Genomic DNA, 22,432 nt, shown 5'->3' on the forward strand with positions numbered 1-22,432 from the left:
TTTCAGACAGGAGTCCATATCAACACAAAAAGACAAACAACATGGGAAAAGGATCAAAGTGAGCAATTAACACAAAACAAAGTACAGTAGTGCATATACAAGTACTGATCTACCTAATCAGCAGCAGGCTGCTGAGCCAGTGCTTGCGTAGCCTGGACATGACCCGGTAACAGCTCTTTATAGGGTTTGTTAGTGCCACTATGATACTGTTACTAGACACCTCTAGGCGTTGCATAAAATTATACATTTTTATACAGTTTTCTTAAAAAAGCATCACATGTGGGCACACCATCAGAGGTAAACAACTGACTGGCACTGTGCCACCTAGAAACACAGAGAAGTAACCTCATGGCATCGTTATATGCCACTGAGCCGTTGCATGCTTTTTACTCGGTACGAGGATGTATGATAAGAGCGCCCCTCACTTCACACAGGTTTGATTTTATTGTCTCCACCAGGCCGAAGGCATGGGGAGAGAGTATGTCCGTCCGTGTGTCCGTCCATCTGTGAACAGATAATCTCTGGCACCGTTGGCTTGATCGCAGCCATACTCTGCACACAACTCCTCAACGCAGCGTCCGATTACGGTGAAACTGTGCATGCCTATTCCCACTACTAGGCTGAGGAAGAAATGCCACTTACAGTTTTCAAATCAGCCTCATGGTGGCGCTACAACAGGCCAAGTCGCGTCACACACATACACACACACACACACACACACACACACACACACACAAAAACCCAAAAAAACATGTTTATATTACTCCTAAACATTTTGCCAAACATCACACACACTCCTATCCTCCTGGTGGAGACCTGTGCCCAGAAGGGCACTATTACCTGAAACTGGAATCCCTTCCCCACCCACAATCTGGGCCTTTCAATTGTTGGGTCAATCCAACAGTCTTGAGCTCTGGTTGAAGACTATAGTTTCACCAACCTCTCTAGCCAAAATAAACACAAAAAACATTTCCCAAACCTTACAGACATCATAATCCACAAGGTAACTATAATCATGTTTTTAGCAAACAACTCTTCATTCATAATATAAAGATACAAATACACACCCACACAAGTGGTAAGTCCCAATTAGGTTCCTCCACCAGCCTATAAAAGGATCCCCGGAATCAGCTGTGACTGTTTGGATGATCAACCCAAAAACAGGGAGTAAGTTTGGTTGAGCAATGAGCTTTTTCTTTAAATCAATAAATATATATTTCAACTGAGTTTGTCCATCATTTGTAATACATAAGGTGATTGTACTGAAACATAAAATACTGGGGGTACAAAGACATAAGTGGGAAAGTCAGTCTGTCTTTACCACCCCCCCCCCCCACTCCCCCCACCAACAACTCACACCTTGGTAAAGGGGTTACCTGATTGGTCAGAAAGGACCCTAAGTACCCTGACTAAACTGCATATATAGTAGGTTGGGGTCAGTGTACTCTTCAGAGCAGATCATCTGAATCTAGAGAAAGCAGCAGGACTCAACGGACACACCATGCCTACATTAATGAACAGGAGACAACAGCAGAGCAAAGGACTAAAACTCAAAGTAGGAAGTCTGAAAAATCACCGCTTTGAACCATACCAGTGCTCTTCAAGGACATCATGTACAGGTAAGGATCAATGACCAAATGAGGAAAAAATACACTTGTATTAGTATGGTCTGAGTCACCTATAGTAAATATATACCATAGATGTCTCTATAGCATATTCTGTAAGTCAAAATGCTAATAGATATTTATGGCATTTTATTAGATTCAAAGTGAGGATACTTGAGCTAATTAATCACTAACTGTGGATTCAAAATGTCTCTTTCATAATCTCTGTAGTCCCTGAATCAGCAGTGATAATAGATATAATGATTTAGATATAATGATAAGGAATTATGCAGCTATAGTTAAACAAAAAGTGGAGATATATGTCAGATATATCCAAGATGCCAATGGAATGTCATGGTACTTATTGGTTATTTTGTATCATAATCCAATTGACTCTAAATTCTCTGTCTCTCTCCTCTCTCTTTAGGTGGTTCCATGGACAAAGCCATCCGACACTCCAACATGTCCAGCTCTGAACCAGAGTGGGACACAGATGAGCCGGACGTGTTCATCTCTGAAGATGTCCCGTCGCCAGCGGTCGACATTGACATCATGACCACCAACTCCACCGTGTACTTTGACACAGAATGGGGCACCGCCGAGCAGGGCCTGTTCAAGTTTATCGTCCCTTCCCCGGCGGCTTACGCCGACATCCTGACCACGTCCGCCCCCCAACACCACGCCATCGTGTCCTGCTCAGATGTCCCTAATTCCCCAACTCCCCAATTCCCCCACCCTAGAGCAACCACGCCACTGACCAAAGTGATCACCAGCTCCTCCTCCCAAGACTCTGATGGTCCAGGGTTGGATTCAGAGAGTTGCATAGCCGAGCAGGACATGCTGGATGGAGGCCAGTACATCGTCACGAGCTTCATGGCGGAAGGGAGCTACGGGATGGTGGCCAAAGCCATCAACACGCGTACATGTGACATGGTGGCCATCAAGATAATAAAGAAATGCAAGAATTACGACGAAGTGGCAGAACACGAGGTAAGGCATTGCTTTGGGGACTTTTCAAAAAAATGTGTGTGCATCATTTGTTATGACGCCGTGTCTAAATCTGTCTTCTTGTATTCCCAGATGGCCATGTTGCAAAAGCTGAGAGTCCTGGACCCTGACACGTGTGGAATAGTGAGATTTCACGACAGCTTTGTCCACAACGGATTGACATGCATGGTGTTTGAGTCTCTGGATGTCGATCTCCTGGAATTCTTGAACGGGAGAGATTCTCGTCTGTCCATGACGGAGATGAGACCCATCGTCCAGCAGGTATGAGTTTGAAATGAGAAGTGATGACAACAATATTGAGTTAAATTTCACAACTCCTTTGCTGCAGTGCACATATTAATCATGCTCTTTATTCTTGTCTTGCAGCTTGCCGTTACACTCCAGGCCCTGAAGGGAATCGGTCTGATCCATGCAGACATCAAACTGGAGAACATCATGCTGGTGAACCAAGGAGAACAAGCCCTCAGAGTCAAACTCATTGACTTTGGTCTGGCCGTTCCTGTCTCTGAGACCAAGCGATGGGCGATCACGCCCATTCTTTTGAACAGGTGAGTTCTACTCTTGGACAATGTCTTAAATTAATGTGTTTTACTGAGCATGTGCAAGAAAACATTTAATGACTGCATTTGACAAGATAGTTATTGCATTGCTATAAAACTTTATTTTCTTTTACAACCCACAGAGCACCAGAAGTATTCCTGGGCCTCCCACTCACAGAGGCCCTTGACATGTGGTCACTGGGCTGTGTCATGGCTAACGTGATGCTGAGCAAGGATTTAATCAGAGGGTACACCAAATACGATGTGGTGAGTAATCTATTGATGAACTGCACATTTAAAACAGAATGCTTTCAGACTCTACTCTGAACAAACACTGTAGTTACACGTTCTTCTTAGAGCTGGGAGTTTACTTAAGACTGAATTGTTGTGAATATCCTCTGTTTTTTCCCCTTTTCTGCAGCTTCAATCCATCTTCTCGAAGCTTGGTATACCAGCACAATCTCTCTTGGATGCCGGACTAAAAACATGCAACTATTTCATCCCAGAGAACAATATGTGGAGATTTAAGGTATGCCCCCCCCCCCCCCCCCCACACACACACACACACACACTTGGTGTAATAACTTCCTCTCTTATATTCAAGTATCCTTGTACATATTCATTAAAATCACTGAAACTAACTTTTGCTTTTGTTTTGTTTTGATATAGAAACCAGAGGAGTATTACGTAGGGGAAGAGAAGAGGAGAGGAGAGAGAAGAGAAGAGGATGAAGACGAGGATGAGGATGAAGACGAGGATGAGGATGAAGACGAGGATGAGGATGAGGATGAGGATGAGGATGAAGACGAGGATGAGGATGATGAGAGCTCACTGGAATCGTTTTGTCGACGTTTTGTCGACGATGCCGACAAAACGTCTTGTGACGTCTTCATGGACCTGTTGAAACGGATGCTTCACCTGGATCCAGAGGAGAGGATAACACCTGAGCAGGTGTTGAACCATCCCTTCATCACCACCAAGCCAAGTCCCACCTAGTCTCTCTCGAGACAGACGGTTGAATTCAACGGAAAAGAGGACGCTGTTTTTATTTTATTTTTTTCATGATGGGTTCTCAGATTGAGTCCCACCAAACCACCTTGTAGCAAGTCCACAAATAGTGTGGGATCTTGAGGTGGTGTTTTTTTTTGTGTGTGAAATAAAATTGGAAATGCTTCTTTTGCAAGAACGCACAACAGATTACACTCCACTGCTGTTGCACTGCATGGTACTGTCACTTATGTCTGTTAAGAGACTGAATCTGTGTCTGCTGCTGGAAATGTTTGACTACTTGCAAAAGAAGCATTTCCAATTTTATTTATTATTCCCATGCACATTATGTATATTAGACATTTTATATTAGACATTGTGTTACGTTCACATCATAAAATTGTATTACATTTATTTCAGCAGGTGTCACTAAAGTCCTTGTTGCTTCCCACTTACATACATTTTTTTGCTGCTAGTATTGAAGTAGCGTTGTGTATATATATTTTTGTTCAACTTTTTTTCTTCTAGTATTGAAGAAGCGTTGTATATATTTGTTTTGTTCCATTTTTTTTTAAAGTGGCATCTGTATATTATTTCTCTCAAATAAATGGTTACATTCCTACAGTTGATCTGTTGTTGTTGTTCTTGTTGTAGTAACGACCCATCACACTCAAACAAAAGAGGCTGATGACCCCCCTTGGGCCCCCTCCATGAATATTGAATTTACATAGCATGGTGTTAACAAAGTGGACACACTTTGAATTCTAATGAAATGGCCCATAGCTTAGTGCTGAAACAGTCCAGAAACTGGATGGGAGATGATTGATGACTGTTGATGGGTTTGTCTAGGTGTGAAATACACCCAGATTAGGAGTGACACGTTGAAGTATTTCCTTCTAGCCTACGTACATTTCTTATATTCGTTTTATTTTGGTGCTATCTGGCTATGTCCATCTTTTAGTGTCTGTGTAAACACAAACTTTATCCTATTCCTAACACAAACATTAAATTAAATGTCATTGACCACTTTTACGTCATTGTCCCAACACAAACATGAAATGCCATTGACAATGAATGGCCAGTTTTTTTGCAAACATTACGTAAATTGTTATTGGCCGGAATGAGATGATGTATATATAATCTTTATTTCAGACAGGAGTCCATATCAACACAAAAAGACAAACAACATGGGAAAAGGATCAAAGTGAGCAATTAACACAAAACAAAGTACAGTAGTGCATATACAAGTACTGATCTACCTAATCAGCAGCAGGCTGCTGAGCCAGTGCTTGCGTAGCCTGGACATGACCCGGTAACAGCTCTTTATAGGGTTTGTTAGTGCCACTATGATACTGTTACTAGACACCTCTAGGCGTTGCATAAAATTATACATTTTTATACAGTTTTCTTAAAAAAGCATCACATGTGGGCACACCATCAGAGGTAAACAACTGACTGGCACTGTGCCACCTAGGAACACAGAGAAGTAACCTCATGGCATCGTTATATGCCACTGAGCCGTTGCATGCTTTTTACTCGGTACGAGGATGTATGATAAGAGCGCCCCTCACTTCACACAGGTTTGATTTTATTGTCTCCACCAGGCCGAAGGCATGGGGAGAGAGTATGTCCGTCCGTGTGTCCGTCCATCTGTGAACAGATAATCTCTGGCACCGTTGGCTTGATCGCAGCCATACTCTGCACACACACTCCCTGAATGCCAGAGCTGAACCTCTGCTCTAACGTTTTGGCATTGGCCTGTTATAGCGCCACCAGGAGGCCGCTTTGTGCAAAACAAATGTTTTGACAGTACACCTACAGATTTTGTCCAAACATTACGCAAATTGGTACACAGTCTCTCTAGAGCCATTCAACGAAACGGGTCTTTCAGATTTTTCAGACTCCATCCTGATTGGCTACGATTGGCTTCCAAAGTTCGCAGGAGTGCTCCGTTTCAAACAAAATGCTGCAAATCATGAAATTTTGCATGCACATTCCCACTAGGCAGAGGAAGAAATGCCACTTGAATATTTTCAACTCAGCCTCATGATGGCGCTATAACTGGCCGATTTGTGTTTTTACCTATAACTACACCGATCTGTGTAAAACCATGTATGCACACTCCCTAGAGGCCAAGGAAAAACCTTTGCCTGGAATTTTTCACATCTGCTCTTTATAGCGCCACCAGGAGGCCGACATATGTAAAACACATTTTCTAATATTACTCCTTCAGATTTTATCCAAATTTCACGCAAATCGGTAGACATGCTCTCCATAGTCATGTGATTTGTTTGATTTCTCATAATTATCCATCCTGATTGGCTACGATTGGCTTCTAAAGTTTTCAGGAGTAGCCCGTTTTGTACCCGTTTTGTGCAAATCGCCACAACTCCTCAACGCAGCGAGCTTTCTTCTCGAAGCTTGGTATACCAGCACAATCTCTCTTGGATGCCGGACTAAAAACATGCAACTATTTCATCCCAGAGAACAATATGTGGAGATTTAAGGTATAGTTATTACACACTTGGTGTAATAACTTCCTCTCTTATATTCAAGTATCCTTGTACATATTCATTAAAATCACTGAAACTAACTTTTGCTTTTGTTTTGTTTTGATATAGAAACCAGAGGAGTATTACGTAGGGGAAGAGAAGAGGAGAGGAGAGAGAAGAGAAGAGGATGAGGATGAAGACGAGGATGAGGATGAAGACGAGGATGAGGATGAGGATGAGGATGAGGATGAAGACGAGGATGAGGATGATGAGAGCTCACTGGAAAAAAAAGACAAACAACATGGGAAAAGGATCAAAGTGAGCAATTAACACAAAACAAAGTACAGTAGTGCATATACAAGTACTGATCTACCTAATCAGCAGCAGGCTGCTGAGCCAGTGCTTGCGTAGCCTGGACATGACCCGGTAACAGCTCTTTATAGGGTTTGTTAGTGCCACTATGATACTGTTACTAGACACCTCTAGGCGTTGCATAAAATTATACATTTTTATACAGTTTTCTTAAAAAAGCATCACATGTGGGCACACCATCAGAGGTAAACAACTGACTGGCACTGTGCCACCTAGGAACACAGAGAAGTAACCTCATGGCATCGTTATATGCCACTGAGCCGTTGCATGATAAGAGCGCCCCTCACTTCACACAGGTTTGATTTTATTGTCTCCACCAGGCCGAAGGCATGGGGAGAGAGTATGTCCGTCCGTGTGTCCGTCCATCTGTGAACAGATAATCTCTGGCACCGTTGGCTTGATCGCAGCCATACTCTGCACACACACTCCCTGAATGCCAGAGCTGAACCTCTGCTCCAACGTTTTGGCATTGGCCTGTTATAGCGCCACCAGGAGGCCGCTTTGTGCAAAACAAATGTTTTGACAGTACACCTACAGATTTTGTCCAAACATTACGCAAATTGGTACACAGTCTCTCTAGAGCCATTCAACGAAACGGGTCTTTCAGATTTTTCAGACTCCATCCTGATTGGCTACGATTGGCTTCCAAAGTTCGCAGGAGTGCTCCGTTTCAAACAAAATGCTGCAAATCATGAAATTTTGCATGCACATTCCCACTAGGCAGAGGAAGAAATGCCACTTGAATATTTTCAACTCAGCCTCATGATGGCGCTATAACTGGCCGATTTGTGTTTTTACCTATAACTACACCGATCTGTGTAAAACCATGTATGCACACTCCCTAGAGGCCAAGGAAAAACCTTTGCCTGGAATTTTTCACATCTGCTCTTTATAGCGCCACCAGGAGGCCGACATATGTAAAACACATTTTCTAATATTACTCCTTCAGATTTTATCCAAATTTCACGCAAATCGGTAGACATGCTCTCCATAGTCATGTGATCATGTGATTTGTTTGATTTCTCATAATTATCCATCCTGATTGGCTACGATTGGCTTCTAAAGTTTTCAGGAGTAGCCCGTTTTGTACCCGTTTTGTGCAAATCGCCACAACTCCTCAACGCAGCGAGCTTTCTTCTCGAAGCTTGGTATACCAGCACAATCTCTCTTGGATGCCGGACTAAAAACATGCAACTATTTCATCCCAGAGAACAATATGTGGAGATTTAAGGTATAGTTATTACACACTTGGTGTAATAACTTCCTCTCTTATATTCAAGTATCCTTGTACATATTCATTAAAATCACTGAAACTAACTTTTGCTTTTGTTTTGTTTTGATATAGAAACCAGAGGAGTATTACGTAGGGGAAGAGAAGAGGAGAGGAGAGAGAAGAGAAGAGGATGAGGATGAAGACGAGGATGAGGATGAAGACGAGGATGAGGATGAGGATGAGGATGAGGATGAAGACGAGGATGAGGATGATGAGAGCTCACTGGAATCGTTTTGTCGACGTTTTGTCGACGATGCCGACAAAACGTCTTGTGACGTCTTCATGGACCTGTTGAAACGGATGCTTCACCTGGATCCAGAGGAGAGGATAACACCGGAGCAGGTGTTGAACCATCCCTTCATCACCACCAAGCCAAGTCCCACCTAGTCTCTCTCGAGACAGACGGTTGAATTCAACGGAAAAGAGGACGCTGTTTTTATTTTATTTTTTTCATGATGGGTTCTCAGATTGAGTCCCACCAAACCACCTTGTAGCAAGTCCACAAATAGTGTGGGATCTTGAGGTGGTGTTTTTTTTTTGTGTGTGAAATAAAATTGGAAATTCTTCTTTTGCAAGAACGCACAACAGATTACACTCCACTGCTGTTGCACTGCATGGTACTGTCACTTATGTCTGTTAAGAGACTGAATCTGTGTCTGCTGCTGGAAATGTTTGACTACTTGCAAAAGAAGCATTTCCAATTTTATTTATTATTCCCATGCACATTATGTATATTAGACATTTTATATTAGACATTGTGTTACGTTCACATCATAAAATTGTATTACATTTATTTCAGTAGGTGTCACTAAAGTCCTTGTTGCTTCCCACTTACATACATTTTTTTGCTGCTAGTATTGAAGTAGCGTTGTGTATATATATTTTTGTTCAACTTTTTTTCTTCTAGTATTGAAGAAGCGTTGTATATATTTTTTTTGTTAATTTTTTTTTTAAAGTGGCATCTGTATATTATTTCTCTCAAATAAATGGTTACATTCCTACAGTTGATCTGTTGTTGTTGTTCTTGTTGTAGTAACGACCCATCACACTCAAACAAAAGAGGCTGATGACCCCCCTTGGGCCCCCTCCATGAATATTTAATTTACATAGCATGGTGTTAACAAAGTGGACAGACTTTGAATTCTAATGAAATGGCCCATAGCTTAGTGCTGAAACAGTCCAGAAACTGGATGGGAGATGATTGATGACTGTTGATGGGTTTGTCTAGGTGTGAAATACACCCAGATTAGGAGTGACACGTTGAAGTATTTCCTTCTAGCCTACGTACATTTCTTATATTCGTTTTATTTTGGTGCTATCTGGCTATGTCCATCTTTTAGTGTCTGTGTAAACACAAACTTTATCCTATTCCTAACACAAACATTAAATTAAATGTCATTGACCACTTTTACGTCATTGTCCCAACACAAACATGAAATGCCATTGACAATGAATGGCCAGTTTTTTTGCAAACATTACGTAAATTGTTATTGGCCGGAATGAGATGATGTATATATAATCTTTATTTCAGACAGGAGTCCATATCAACACAAAAAGACAAACAACATGGGAAAAGGATCAAAGTGAGCAATTAACACAAAACAAAGTACAGTAGTGCATATACAAGTACTGATCTACCTAATCAGCAGCAGGCTGCTGAGCCAGTGCTTGCGTAGCCTGGACATGACCCGGTAACAGCTCTTTATAGGGTTTGTTAGTGCCACTATGATACTGTTACTAGACACCTCTAGGCGTTGCATAAAATTATACATTTTTATACAGTTTTCTTAAAAAAGCATCACATGTGGGCACACCATCAGAGGTAAACAACTGACTGGCACTGTGCCACCTAGGAACACAGAGAAGTAACCTCATGGCATCGTTATATGCCACTGAGCCGTTGCATGCTTTTTACTCGGTACGAGGATGTATGATAAGAGCGCCCCTCACTTCACACAGGTTTGATTTTATTGTCTCCACCAGGCCGAAGGCATGGGGAGAGAGTATGTCCGTCCGTGTGTCCGTCCATCTGTGAACAGATAATCTCTGGCACCGTTGGCTTGATCGCAGCCATACTCTGCACACACACTCCCTGAATGCCAGAGCTGAACCTCTGCTCCAACGTTTTGGCATTGGCCTGTTATAGCGCCACCAGGAGGCCGCTTTGTGCAAAACAAATGTTTTGACAGTACACCTACAGATTTTGTCCAAACATTACGCAAATTGGTACACAGTCTCCCTAGAGCCATTCAACGAAACGTGTATTTCAGATTTTTCAGACTCCATCCTGATTGGCTACGATTGGCTTCCAAAGTTCGCAGGAGTGCTCCGTTTCAAACAAAATGCTGCAAATCATGAACACATCGTATGATTTCCGTGAAATTTTGCATGCACATTCCCACTAGGCAGGGGAAGAAATGCCACTTAAATATTTTCAACTCAGCCTCATGATGGCGCTATAACTGGCCGATTTGTGTTTTTACCTATAACTACACCGATCTGTGTAAAACCATGTATGCACACTCCCTAGAGGCCAAGGAAAAACCTTTGCCTGGAATTTTTCACATCTGCTCTTTATAGCGCCACCAGGAGGCCGACATATGTAAAACACATTTTCTAATATTACTCCTTCAGATTTTATCCAAATTTCACGCAAATTGGTAGACATGCTCTCCATAGTCATGTGATCATGTGATTTGTTTGATTTCTCATAATTATCCATCCTGATTGGCTACGATTGGCTTCTAAAGTTTTCAGGAGTAGCCCGTTTTGTACCCGTTTTGTGCAAATCGCCACAACTCCTCAACGCAGCGTCCGATTACGGTGAAACTGTGCATGCCTATTCCCACTACTAGGCTGAGGAAGAAATGCCACTTACAGTTTTCAAATCAGCCTCATGGTGGCGCTACAACAGGCCAAGTCGCGTCACACACATACACACACACACACACAAAAACCCAAATAAACATGTTTATATTACTCCTAAACATTTTGCCAAACATCACACACACTCCTATCCTCCTGGTGGAGACCTGTGCCCAGAAGGGCACTATTACCTGAAACTGGAATCCCTTCCCCACCCACAATCTGGGCCTTTCAATTGTTGGGTCAATCCAACAGTCTTGAGCTCTGGTTGAAGACTATAGTTTCACCAACCTCTCTAGCCAAAATAAACACAGAAAACATTTCCCAAACCTTACAGACATCATAATCCACAAGGTAACTATAATCATGTTTTTAGCAAACAACTCTTCATTCATAATATAAAGATACAAATACACACCCACACAAGTGGTAAGTCCCAATTAGGTTCCTCCACCAGCCTATAAAAGGATCCCCGGAATCAGCTGTGACTGTTTGGATGATCAACCCAAAAACAGGGAGTAAGTTTGGTTGAGCAATGAGCTTTTTCTTTAAATCAATAAATATATATTTCAACTGAGTTTGTCCATCATTTGTAATACATAAGGTGATTGTACTGAAACATAAAATACTGGGGGTACAAAGACATAAGTGGGAAAGTCAGTCTGTCTTTACCACCCCCCCCCCCCACTCCCCCCACCAACAACTCACACCTTGGTAAAGGGTTACCTGATTGGTCAGAGAGGACCCTAAGTACCCTGACTAAACTGCATATATAGTAGGTTGGGGTCAGTGTACTCTTCAGAGCAGATCATCTGAATCTAGAGAAAGCAGCAGGACTCAACGGACACACCATGCCTACATTAATGACCAGGAGACAACAGCAGAGCAAAGGACTAAAACTCAAAGTAGGAAGTCTGAAAAATCACCGCTTTGAACCATACCAGTGCTCTTCAAGGACATCATGTACAGGTAAGGATCAATGACCAAATGAGGAAAAAATACACTTGTATTAGTATGGTCTGAGTCACCTATAGTAAATATATACCATAGATGTCTCTATAGCATATTCTGTAAGTCAAAATGCTAATAGATATTTATGGCATTTTATTAGATTCAAAGTGAGGATACTTGAGCTAATTAATCACTAACTGTGGATTCAAAATGTCTCTTTCATAATCTCTGTAGTCCCTGAATCAGCAGTGATAATAGATATAATGATTTAGATATAATGATAAGGAATTATGCAGCTATAGTTAAACAAAAAGTGGAGATATATGTCAGATATATCCAAGATGCCAATGGAATGTCATGGTACTTATTGGTTATTTTGTATCATAATCCAATTGACTCTAAATTCTCTGTCTCTCTCCTCTCTCTTTAGGTGGTTCCATGGACAAAGCCATCCGACACTCCAACATGTCCAGCTCTGAACCAGAGTGGGACACAGATGAGCCGGACGTGTTCATCTCTGAAGATGTCCCGTCGCCAGCGGTCGACATTGACATCATGACCACCAACTCCACCGTGTACTTTGACACAGAGTGGGGCACCGCCGAGCAGGGCCTGTTCAAGTTTATCGTCCCTTCCCCGGCGGCTTACGCCGACATCCTGACCACGTCCGCCCCCCAACACCACGCCATCGTGTCCTGCTCAGATGTCCCTAATTCCCCAACTCCCCAATTCCCCCACCCTAGAGCAACCACGCCACTGACCAAAGTGATCACCAGCTCCTCCTCCCAAGACTCTGATGGTCCAGGGTTGGATTCAGAGAGTTGCATAGCCGAGCAGGACATGCTGGATGGAGGCCAGTACATCGTCACGAGCTTCATGGCGGAAGGGAGCTACGGGATGGTGGCCAAAGCCATCAACACGCGTACATGTGACATGGTGGCCATCAAGATAATAAAGAAATGCAAGAATTACGACGAAGTGGCAGAACACGAGGTAAGGCATTGCTTTGGGGACTTTTCAAAAAAATGTGTGTGCATCATTTGTTATATGACGCCGTGTCTAAATCTGTCTTCTTGTATTCCCAGATGGCCATGTTGCAAAAGCTGAGAGTCCTGGACCCTGACACGTGTGGAATAGTGAGATTTCACGACAGCTTTGTCCACAACGGATTGACATGCATGGTGTTTGAGTCTCTGGATGTCGATCTCCTGGAATTCTTGAACGGGAGAGATTCTCGTCTGTCCATGACGGAGATGAGACCCATCGTCCAGCAGGTATGAGTTTGAAATGAGAAGTGATGACAACAATATTGAGTTAAATTTCACAACTCCTTTGCTGCAGTGCACATATTAATCATGCTCTTTATTCTTGTCTTGCAGCTTGCCGTTACACTCCAGGCCCTGAAGGGAATCCCAGCAAACATGCGACGTCGTACGGACGTCCTATTCAGGTCGAAATGGCGTCCGTCGGTCGGGGACCTGAATACGACGTCCGTACCACGTCGTATTCAGGTCTTGGAATTTCACGTCATTTCCAGACCCCATAATGACGTCGATATCCCGTTATTTATTTCGACAGCTGCCTTGGTCGTTTTGTTGACGTCGTATGGACGTTGTATGGACGTTTGCTACAAATTTCAGGGCCGGTTCTAGGGGGGGGCAGGGGTGGGCATAGCCCACCCAAACGTGCGTCCTGCCCACCCAATGTGGGTTTGACACCCCACCCGCGCCGGAACAACAACAACAACAACAACAGCGCCTTTATTATTAGTAGTAGTATTATTAGTATTATTATTTTAATTATAATGAATCTTATAATTAATAATAATATAAACTTGTATGCGCGTCATAGAGTATAGGATGCGCGTACACAATAGTGAACAGAATCCTGATTGGCTGGGGCAACATGTGACCTACTCTGATTGGCTGAAGGCCGTACTGCTCAGCTATTTTGTCAATGCAAATTGCACTGCTCAAGACGGCAAGACGCTAATATCCTTATCCCTGTACAAAGTCAAATTAAGGTAAGGCCAATGTACGTTTATAAATGTCAATGTTCTGAATCTAAATGTTTCACGTGTGTTTGCTAATATTGTTCAAACTTAATTGTATTCATCATGGGAATACTCTCGGGCCTCGGCCGTATTTGGAATGGCGGCCTAGCTGCTAGCAAAACCATGCTAGCAGTGCATTGCATGCATTGCTACCGGCGTTAGCGTGGTGTGTGTGTATATCGTTAGCGTGGTGTGTGCGTTTGGCTAGCATTTGGACGTATACGCGTGGCCTGCAACCAGCTAGCTCTGGAATGCCCCGAGCTATATATAATGAGTTTATAGCCAATTCTAACACCACGCTATAGCAAGCTAGTTGCTATAACCAGAGTGGCTAGGCCTGCTCGGCTGCTGGGTAGCTAACACGTGTATGCTGTGGCCAAGAGATGGCTAGCTATAATCTGCAACAAGTGTACGTATGGCTTTGGAATTTAAGTTAACGTATATATACGGCCTGGTTGCTGTTTCTATAACAACCCCTAATCAAATTAATTGTATATATCTATGCCCCCTTTTTTTTGGTCTGACATTTTTGCTAATTATAATTTAGATGTATTAGTTTGTTCCTTTTTTTTTTCTTTCAATGGGGGGGGGGGGGGGGGGGGGTTAAGATTAATAAACACATTTAAACACATATCTTTCTTTGTACCTGTAAAATATGTGTGTGTGTGTATATGTGTATATATATATATATATATAACATTTAAAAAAAAATCCTCTTGTCATTAAGTGTCAGTGACTGGTGTGGTAGCCACATATAATTCATATTCTAATTGAGGGGGGTGTCTAATGAATTTAATTTCTCTCAAATCTTCTCATCTGCTGTGGTGTCCTGTCCAGGCCTTGACTGTGAAGCCAACTAAACAAGGTACAAGACGTAGCACATCAGGTTGTCCTGTCACTTCAAATATACTGTTAAACTAAACTTATGTAGACCGTCTGTTTTCAGATGGCAGCTGCTTACAAGAGAGTGACGCAAACGAGATATAGAACTGCTTCTAGCCATGTATAATTAATATTCTAATTGAGGGGGGTGTCTAATGAATTTAATTTCTCTCTCTCAAGTGATCTTCTCATCTGCTGCGGTGTCCTGTCCAGGCCTTGAGTTGCTGCGGTGTCCTGTCCAGGCCTTGAGTTGCTGTCCTGTCCTGTCCAGGCCTTGAGTTGCTGTCCTGTCCTGTCCAGGCCTTGAGTTGCTGTCCTGTCCAGGCCTTGAGTTGCTGTCCAGCCCTGAACAGACTGAAGCCAACCAAACAAGGTACAAGACGTAGCACATCAGGTTGTCATGTCACTTCAAATATACTGTTAAACTAAACTTATGTAGACTCCCGTCTGTTTTTAGATGGCAGCTGCTTACAAGAGAGTCTGGCGAACGCAAACGAGATATAGAACTGCTTCTAGCCACGTATTATTCATATTCTAATTGAGTGTGTCTAATGAATTTAATTTCTCTCTCTCTCAAGTGGTCTTCTCATCTGCTGCGGTGTCCTGTCCAGGCCTTGAGTTCCTGTGGTGTCCTGTCCAGGCCTTGAGTTGCTGTCCTGTCCAGCCCTGAACAGCCTGAAGCCAACCAAACAAGGTACAAGACGTAGCACATCAGGTTGTCCTGTCACTTCAAATATACTGTTAAACTAAACTTATGTAGACTCCCGTCTGTTTTCAGATGGCAGCTGCTTACAAGAGAGTCTGGCGAAAACGCAAACGAGATATAGAACTGCTTCTACGTCAGAATGATGATGATCTGCTGGCGCAGCTTGAAAGTAATTCTGATAGTGACGACATGCCTGGGGCTCAGAGTAGTGACGATAATGTTCCTGTGACTCCAAACAGTTCTAACAGTGACAGTAATCCGGAGCCGTCAGATAGTTTTGACGTTGACACTGACATAGAATATTGGTCTACTGACTCAGAAAAGGAACTAAATGATAATGTTGAAGTGGCTGTCAGCTTTGAAGAGAACTTGAGACAGTGGGCCTTAAAGTACAAGGAGACACACAGATCACTGAATGATTTATTGTCCATATTGAGAAAGCAAGGTCACCTATTGCCTGCAGATGCTAGGACACTTCTTGCAACACCACAGCATAATTCCACTGAAGACAAATGTGGGGGGCAGTACAGGTACTACGGGTTGGAAAAGGGCATCTGCCGTTTCCTAAGTCGGATAGAGAGCAATCAGTTAAAATTATCTGTTAACATTGATGGCATCCCACTTTTTAAAAGTAGCAGCGTACAGTTCTGGCCAATACTGGCAAAGGTTGGCCACTTCGACCCGTTTATTGTAGCCATGTATAGTGGACACAGTAAGCCTAGTCCTCTTAACGATTATCTTAAAGACTTTTTGACTGAGTACGAACAGCTCAAAGTCAATGGGATAGTGTTCAAAGGCCGAACGTACAATGTCCATGTTGAGGCTCTGATCTGTGATGCGCCATCTAAAATCTATCAAGGGTCATAATTCCTATGAGGCATGTGAAAGATGTAACGTCAGAGGTAAATTAATTGAGAGAAGAATGGTTTTCATTGAACAGGACTGTACTTCTCGAACAGACGAAGCCTTTTCTAGAGTAGAGTACAGCAACCATCAAACTAGTGCTAGCCCCCTAATTGATGCAGGAGTACCTTGTGTTACCTCATTTGTTTTGGATTACATGCACATGGTCAGCTTGGGCGTGGTTAGACGCATGTTACATTTCTTGACCCGTGGTCCAAAGATTTGTCGTTTATCTGTGAGGCAGAAGGATTTAATATCCCAACAACTAATTGCACTGAGAGGCAAGATGCCAAGTGAGTTTGCGCGTCAACCCCGGGGTTTAAAGGAGCTAGATAGGTGGAAGGCCACTGAATTACGCCAATTTTTGCTATACACAGGACCTGTGGTACTAAAAAAGGTGCTGTCCCCTGAAATGTACAAACATTTCTTGTCTTTCACGGTAGCCATGTCAATAATGCTGGAGGCAGATGAGAGGACTAGGAATGCTTACCTGCAATATGCTCAAGAGCTAATAAAACACTTTGTCAAGTGCTGTCCTGACCTTTATGGCAACACCTTTTCTGTATACAATGTACATGGACTAATTCATCTCCATGAAGATGTCAGCCACTTCAACTGTTCGTTAAATGACATTTCCTGTTTTCCTTTTGAGAACTACCTGCAACAAATCAAGAAACACGTGAGGAGTGGGAGAAGTCCCCTGGAACAAGTCACCAGGCGTTTGTCAGAAATTGAACATTCACAATTGAACACTAGCAAAATGCATCCTAAAGCAATTGTTTCTGTTAAAGAAAAGGACAGTTGTTTTCTTCTGAAAGACGACAAATTTGCTTTTGTTAGACAGAAGAATGCAGATGGGACTTTAGCCTGTGAGATTTTGGATCAGCGCCACACGTCACCATTATTTCACGAACCATGTAGCTCCAAACTCCTAAACATAGTGTGCACAACAGATGGGCGGGGCAGGAGGGAATATCGACTGCTGCGTGAAAAGGATCTGTTCCGCAAGGTGGCTTGCCTCCCACAGGAAACCGGTGGATATGTCCTCATACCCCTTCGCCATGGTCTGGAGTATTAAAGGTTAAAATCTGTTTCTTTCAGCTGCACCTAGAGCATCCCCAGCATGTCTCTCAGCACAGGTCTTCTATTTGTCTTGCAACATCCTTATCCCATCTCCGTCCACCACTGACTCACTCGCCTGCTTTACCTCACTCGCCTGCTTTACCTCACTGCACCTTCTTTCCTACATGGCTTAAACTCTTAATGTAGCCATTTCTGATCTTGTCACATCTAATCAATCAAGCCGGAATTCTGCCGTAATTCTACTAACATGACTACTACATACATGATTTATATGGTTTGTCATTTTTCTAATGCAAACTTTGCAATGTGTGTGCTGTCCTTTTCAGGTCATGTATAGCAGGGCTGTGTGGCTGGAGAATGAAGTTGAGTATGAGGCCACCATACCAAGTAATTGGATTGACACTAACCGTAACGTCGTTAGATGGCCAAACAAGAACCCTGAAAAGGCATCCAAGAAACGAATGGATCCTCAGGAGGACTGGTACACGTACAAGTTGGTAAAGGAAAAGATTTCTTCAGGCAAGTTTCTTTTTTTTCGTCTTTTTTTTATTTTCTTTTTCTTTGTCAAGAATCAAGTGAAAATGGTTAAATCAATGTTTAACTTTTAGCTAGCAAACGTGTCTGTGAGAAATACGTCATGACCAGCCATGCAGAGGAGGAGGAGGAGGAAGAAGCTGCGGATGCTGGAAGAGGCAAGAGGATAGCTACTAAGAGAAAAGATAATAACTATGTAGACACGTTTGGTAGGTTTCTCAAGTAATTTGTAAATACTAGACCTGTGCCCATCGGGCACTGCATAGCCTTGGGAACAATGAAAGTTGGCCTCACATGTAGACCATGTTTTATATCTTCTTTTGTAACAGAATCTGATGAGGAGGCCAACATCGTGAAGGGTAACGTTCTCTATTCCATTTAAAGTACTATGTAAAAGAAATAAACTATTTTCTTTGTATTATATTTGATATGTTTTACTTTATATTGCATCTGTATAGGTAAGAAGCTGCCCTCATTCCCTGTCCCACCACAGAAGTTTCAGTCCAGCCAAGAACCTAGTGCTAGTGAGTATTGATATGGTATATTAATGTATTGGGTACACACAACGTGAAATCATTTACAAGCTGATTCTTATGTTTCAGACTCTAAAAACCCAGCCATGTCTCTCCCAGTGAAGCCTGCAGAGAGTTCTCAGGGCAGGGAAATGTCCACTCCTCCACGTGAGTGAACATCTCCCGTTGACATTTAAAGTCCATTCATGACCATGGTGTTATAACTGCCTGTGAATTATTTTGGAATGGATTTATACACTTTGAAACATGTGTGAATCAGCCTGTTCATGTTGCCTTTAGACTCCCTAGATGTCCTGCTGAATGACGAAGAGGCCGAGTTTAGTCATGCTGCGGGGTCTGCACACAGTGAGTATTTCTCCATTGTACAACACATTTACTGTACATTCAGTACGTGTATATAATTACCATGAGTCACAAGCAGTGAGTAAGTATAGTTAAAAGCTCAATGTTTTTCAGATTCTGCTCGCTCTGGCCGGAATGAAGGATCGCAGCGCAGTCACACCTCTACACCCAGTGAGTATATGCATTGCATTGTAAGAAACCTTGTGTTTATATTAACTGCATATTTTGAATCTAAGATTTGTTTTTCTATTTCTCTAGGCTCACAGAAGGTAGCCCGTAAGAGCCCAATGTCGACACCCCGTGAGTATTGACTTTCTATTGCACCAACACATTTAAATTGCATTTTGTAGAACTCCTTACCATTCACAAGCGGTGAGTATAACTAGCTCAATAATATTTTATAGAGTCTGCTCGCTCTGGCCGGAATGAAGGATCGCAGCGCAGGCACACTTCCACACCCAGTGAGTATGTGCATTGTAAAAAACCTTGTGTTTATATTGAACTGCAAATTTTGAATCTAAGATATGTTTTTCTATTTCTCTAGGCTCACAGAAGGTAGCCCGTAAGAGCCCAATGTCGACACCCCGTAAGTATTGACTTTCTATTGCACCAACACATTTAAATTGCATTTTGTAGAACTCCTTACCATTCACAAGTGGTGAGTATAACTAGCTCAATAATATTTTATAGAGTCTGCTCGCTCTGGCCGGAATGAAGGATCGCAGCGCAGGCACACTTCCACACCCAGTGAGTATGTGCATTGTAAAAAACCTTGTTTATATTGAACTGCACATTTTGAATCTAAGATATGTTTTTCTATTTCTCTAGGCTCACAGAAGGTAGCCCGTAAGAGCCCAATGTCGACACCCCGTAAGTATTGACTTTCTATTGCACCAACACATTTAAATTGCATTTTGTAGAACTCATTACCATTCACAAGCTGTGAGTATGCATCACATGTAGTCATGTTTCTACAAAATAATATTTGGAACGTAAGATTTTTTAAATTTATTTTTCAGAGTCACACCGATCACGCCAGAGCACATCACCATCCAGTGAGTATTTGTCACATTTTAAAAATGTTTTTACTTTTGTTTACTAATCAGCCATGTTTAATCTCACCATTTGTGAATTCTTTAGGAGCTCAACATGCAAATAAAATCTCCGGCAGGCATGATGACCATCGCTCCAGGTACGTGTAAGGCACAGTAGCGACTGACTTACCCTTATCGCTGGCCTAGGGATTTCCTACAGCTTCGAGCTTGGCCGCAAAGCCACCTGTCAGCAGGTGCATTGAACTATATTTGTATCGGGTGTGATTGTCAACATTTTTTCAGTGTGACATGGTGTTTTATACATGTCCAATAATTAATTAAACCTCTAATGTCCTAGGTCTAGATCCAGCTTCGACTCCAGGCACAGTGCGAGCCAAGACTCCTGTGACTCCAGGCACTCTATCCGGTCCAGGCATTCTGTCCGGTCCACACACTCTGTCCAGTCCACACACTCTATCCGATCCAGAGTGCACAGCAGGTCCCACGGATCTGACAGATCCAGGGACACAGTCAGGCATGGTGACAGCAGGTCCCACCGTCAGAGGTCCAGATCTGACAGATCCAGGGACACAGTCGGGCATGGTGAGTTCAAGTAATCAATGCCTTTATAATTAGACGTAAAATGAAGTAGTATTGGTTACAGTATGCCAGACTTGTATTTCTCATCTAATGCATGGTCATCTGTGTCTTGGGAAGTTTTAATACAGTACCTTTATTTTTATAACAGCAGTGGAGAATGACGTATGGTCACAGAGCAATTTCCCTTGGCCAACAGCAGGTAAGTTCTGAGCTATTTCAAAGGGGACGGGTCACTGGTCAAGATTAAGAACTTATAATTTGGAACCCTCTGTCATCTGGCCTTTCTCTCCTTATGTTCCCTCAGTCCTCATTTCCTATCAGGACACAAACTGCACTTAAAACGTGTACATGCGTTTTGTCCGACATATCATTGGTCCGATAACGACAACCTATCTCAAACCCTCACCCTAACCCCCCACGGGGCAGCACACCTAAACCTAACCTTAACGCGCACCTCAGAGCAATGCTCCTTTGAACCAATGATATATCGAACCAAAGTATGCCTCCCACTTCAAACGGCAGTGTTTTGTATCATTGTAGGGTGATATCTATGAATGTTGGAGAACATTTAAATTTGTGTTCATATAAATGTATTTCCTTTTTTCAGTATACCAGAGGAAGTCCTTAGCCATCTTAGTCGACATCAGGAACGAGGTGCGCCGGAATGCAAGAGCAGAACCAGAGACTTCCACCAGTCATGTGGAGACGATGGACGGCCTGGAGGAGTTCGACAGGGAGGAGCTACGCCTAGGTGATGAAGCAGCTTTCAAAACCCTGGTATGTATAGCCAAGAGTAATTAACAGCATATAAAGCAGTATAATATGCACCTGCACACTGTTTTTATGAAGTTTACATGAACTTAATTATTCAACAGGTGCTGCAACTCTCTCGCATTGGGGGGAGAGACACCAAGGAGTGCGTCCACAAAGTTCTGAATAGGTATACAGTGTTTCAAATATGTCTGAAGAGTTATTTGGTGTGAGCTAAAGGACCTGTATACAAGTTAAGGTTTTATGCCATGTTTACAAAAAATAATCCTTAATGGATGTAACTTTGTTTTGCTACAGGCTCATGAGTAACAGCCTGATGGGCCGATTCAACCTGAAAGGGACGGGGGAGAAGCGGGCCTTCATCGGGACTGCCCTGTTTCGAGCAACAACAGGTAAGCCGGCGCATAAAGAAAAAAAGCACCCCTAACCTGTTAATAATTTCAGTGGCAAAACATTTACTTTACGCATCGTGCCTTAATTCACATGTGATTTCTTATTCTGCAGAAGCAGTCCTGAAGGCACAGCCAGGGGCCAAAGAGGACGACATAAAGGACCACATTGGGGTCCACCTAAAACATGCTCCGCAAAGGAAGGGGGGCAAAGGGCAGGACCATGAGGCACATTAACCCAATTTGACCTGAGATTCTATAAAGTCTTCTAAATCCTGACAGTTTTATGAAAAAGCTATGTTTCTATGTCAGTCGTTCTTCGATTTTTCAAAAATAGCAGACCTACACACTCGTAGCGTGCTACTCTGTTGTTTTGTTCAAACATTTCGAAGTAAAAGGTTCCAGCATGTGTCTTCACAGTAAGCTGAATTATAAAAGAAAAGTGTGAATGGAGTTTCTAGGTGAAAGTGATTGCCAATATCTGCCATTGAGCCTCATTATACATTTCTCA

At 42.6% G+C, this 22,432-nt stretch overlaps 1 protein-coding gene across 1 annotated transcript; it reads left to right on the forward strand.

The window, feature by feature from the left end:
* Positions 1-3,361: 3,361 nt before the first annotated feature.
* LOC306918654 (uncharacterized protein) lies at positions 3,362-22,193 on the forward strand (the record flags this gene model as incomplete). Its single annotated transcript, XM_079531542.1, has 21 exons — positions 3,362-3,418; positions 18,045-18,241; positions 18,331-18,461; positions 18,582-18,611; positions 18,711-18,776; positions 18,855-18,932; positions 19,065-19,130; positions 19,242-19,298; positions 19,386-19,427; positions 19,532-19,588; positions 19,672-19,713; positions 19,818-19,874; positions 19,956-19,997; positions 20,147-20,182; positions 20,268-20,319; positions 20,520-20,764; positions 20,910-20,960; positions 21,369-21,538; positions 21,637-21,701; positions 21,830-21,924; positions 22,037-22,193. The coding sequence occupies 21 exons, from the start codon at positions 3,362-3,364 to the stop codon at positions 22,156-22,158; spliced, it is 1,758 nt and encodes a 585-aa protein (XP_079387668.1). The 3' UTR covers positions 22,159-22,193.
* Between the last annotated feature and the right edge of the window lie 239 nt (positions 22,194-22,432).

The sequence above is a fragment of the Electrona antarctica genome, assembly GCF_951216825.1.
Source record: "Electrona antarctica genome assembly, contig: scaffold_59, whole genome shotgun sequence".
NCBI lineage: Eukaryota > Metazoa > Chordata > Actinopteri > Myctophiformes > Myctophidae > Electrona > Electrona antarctica.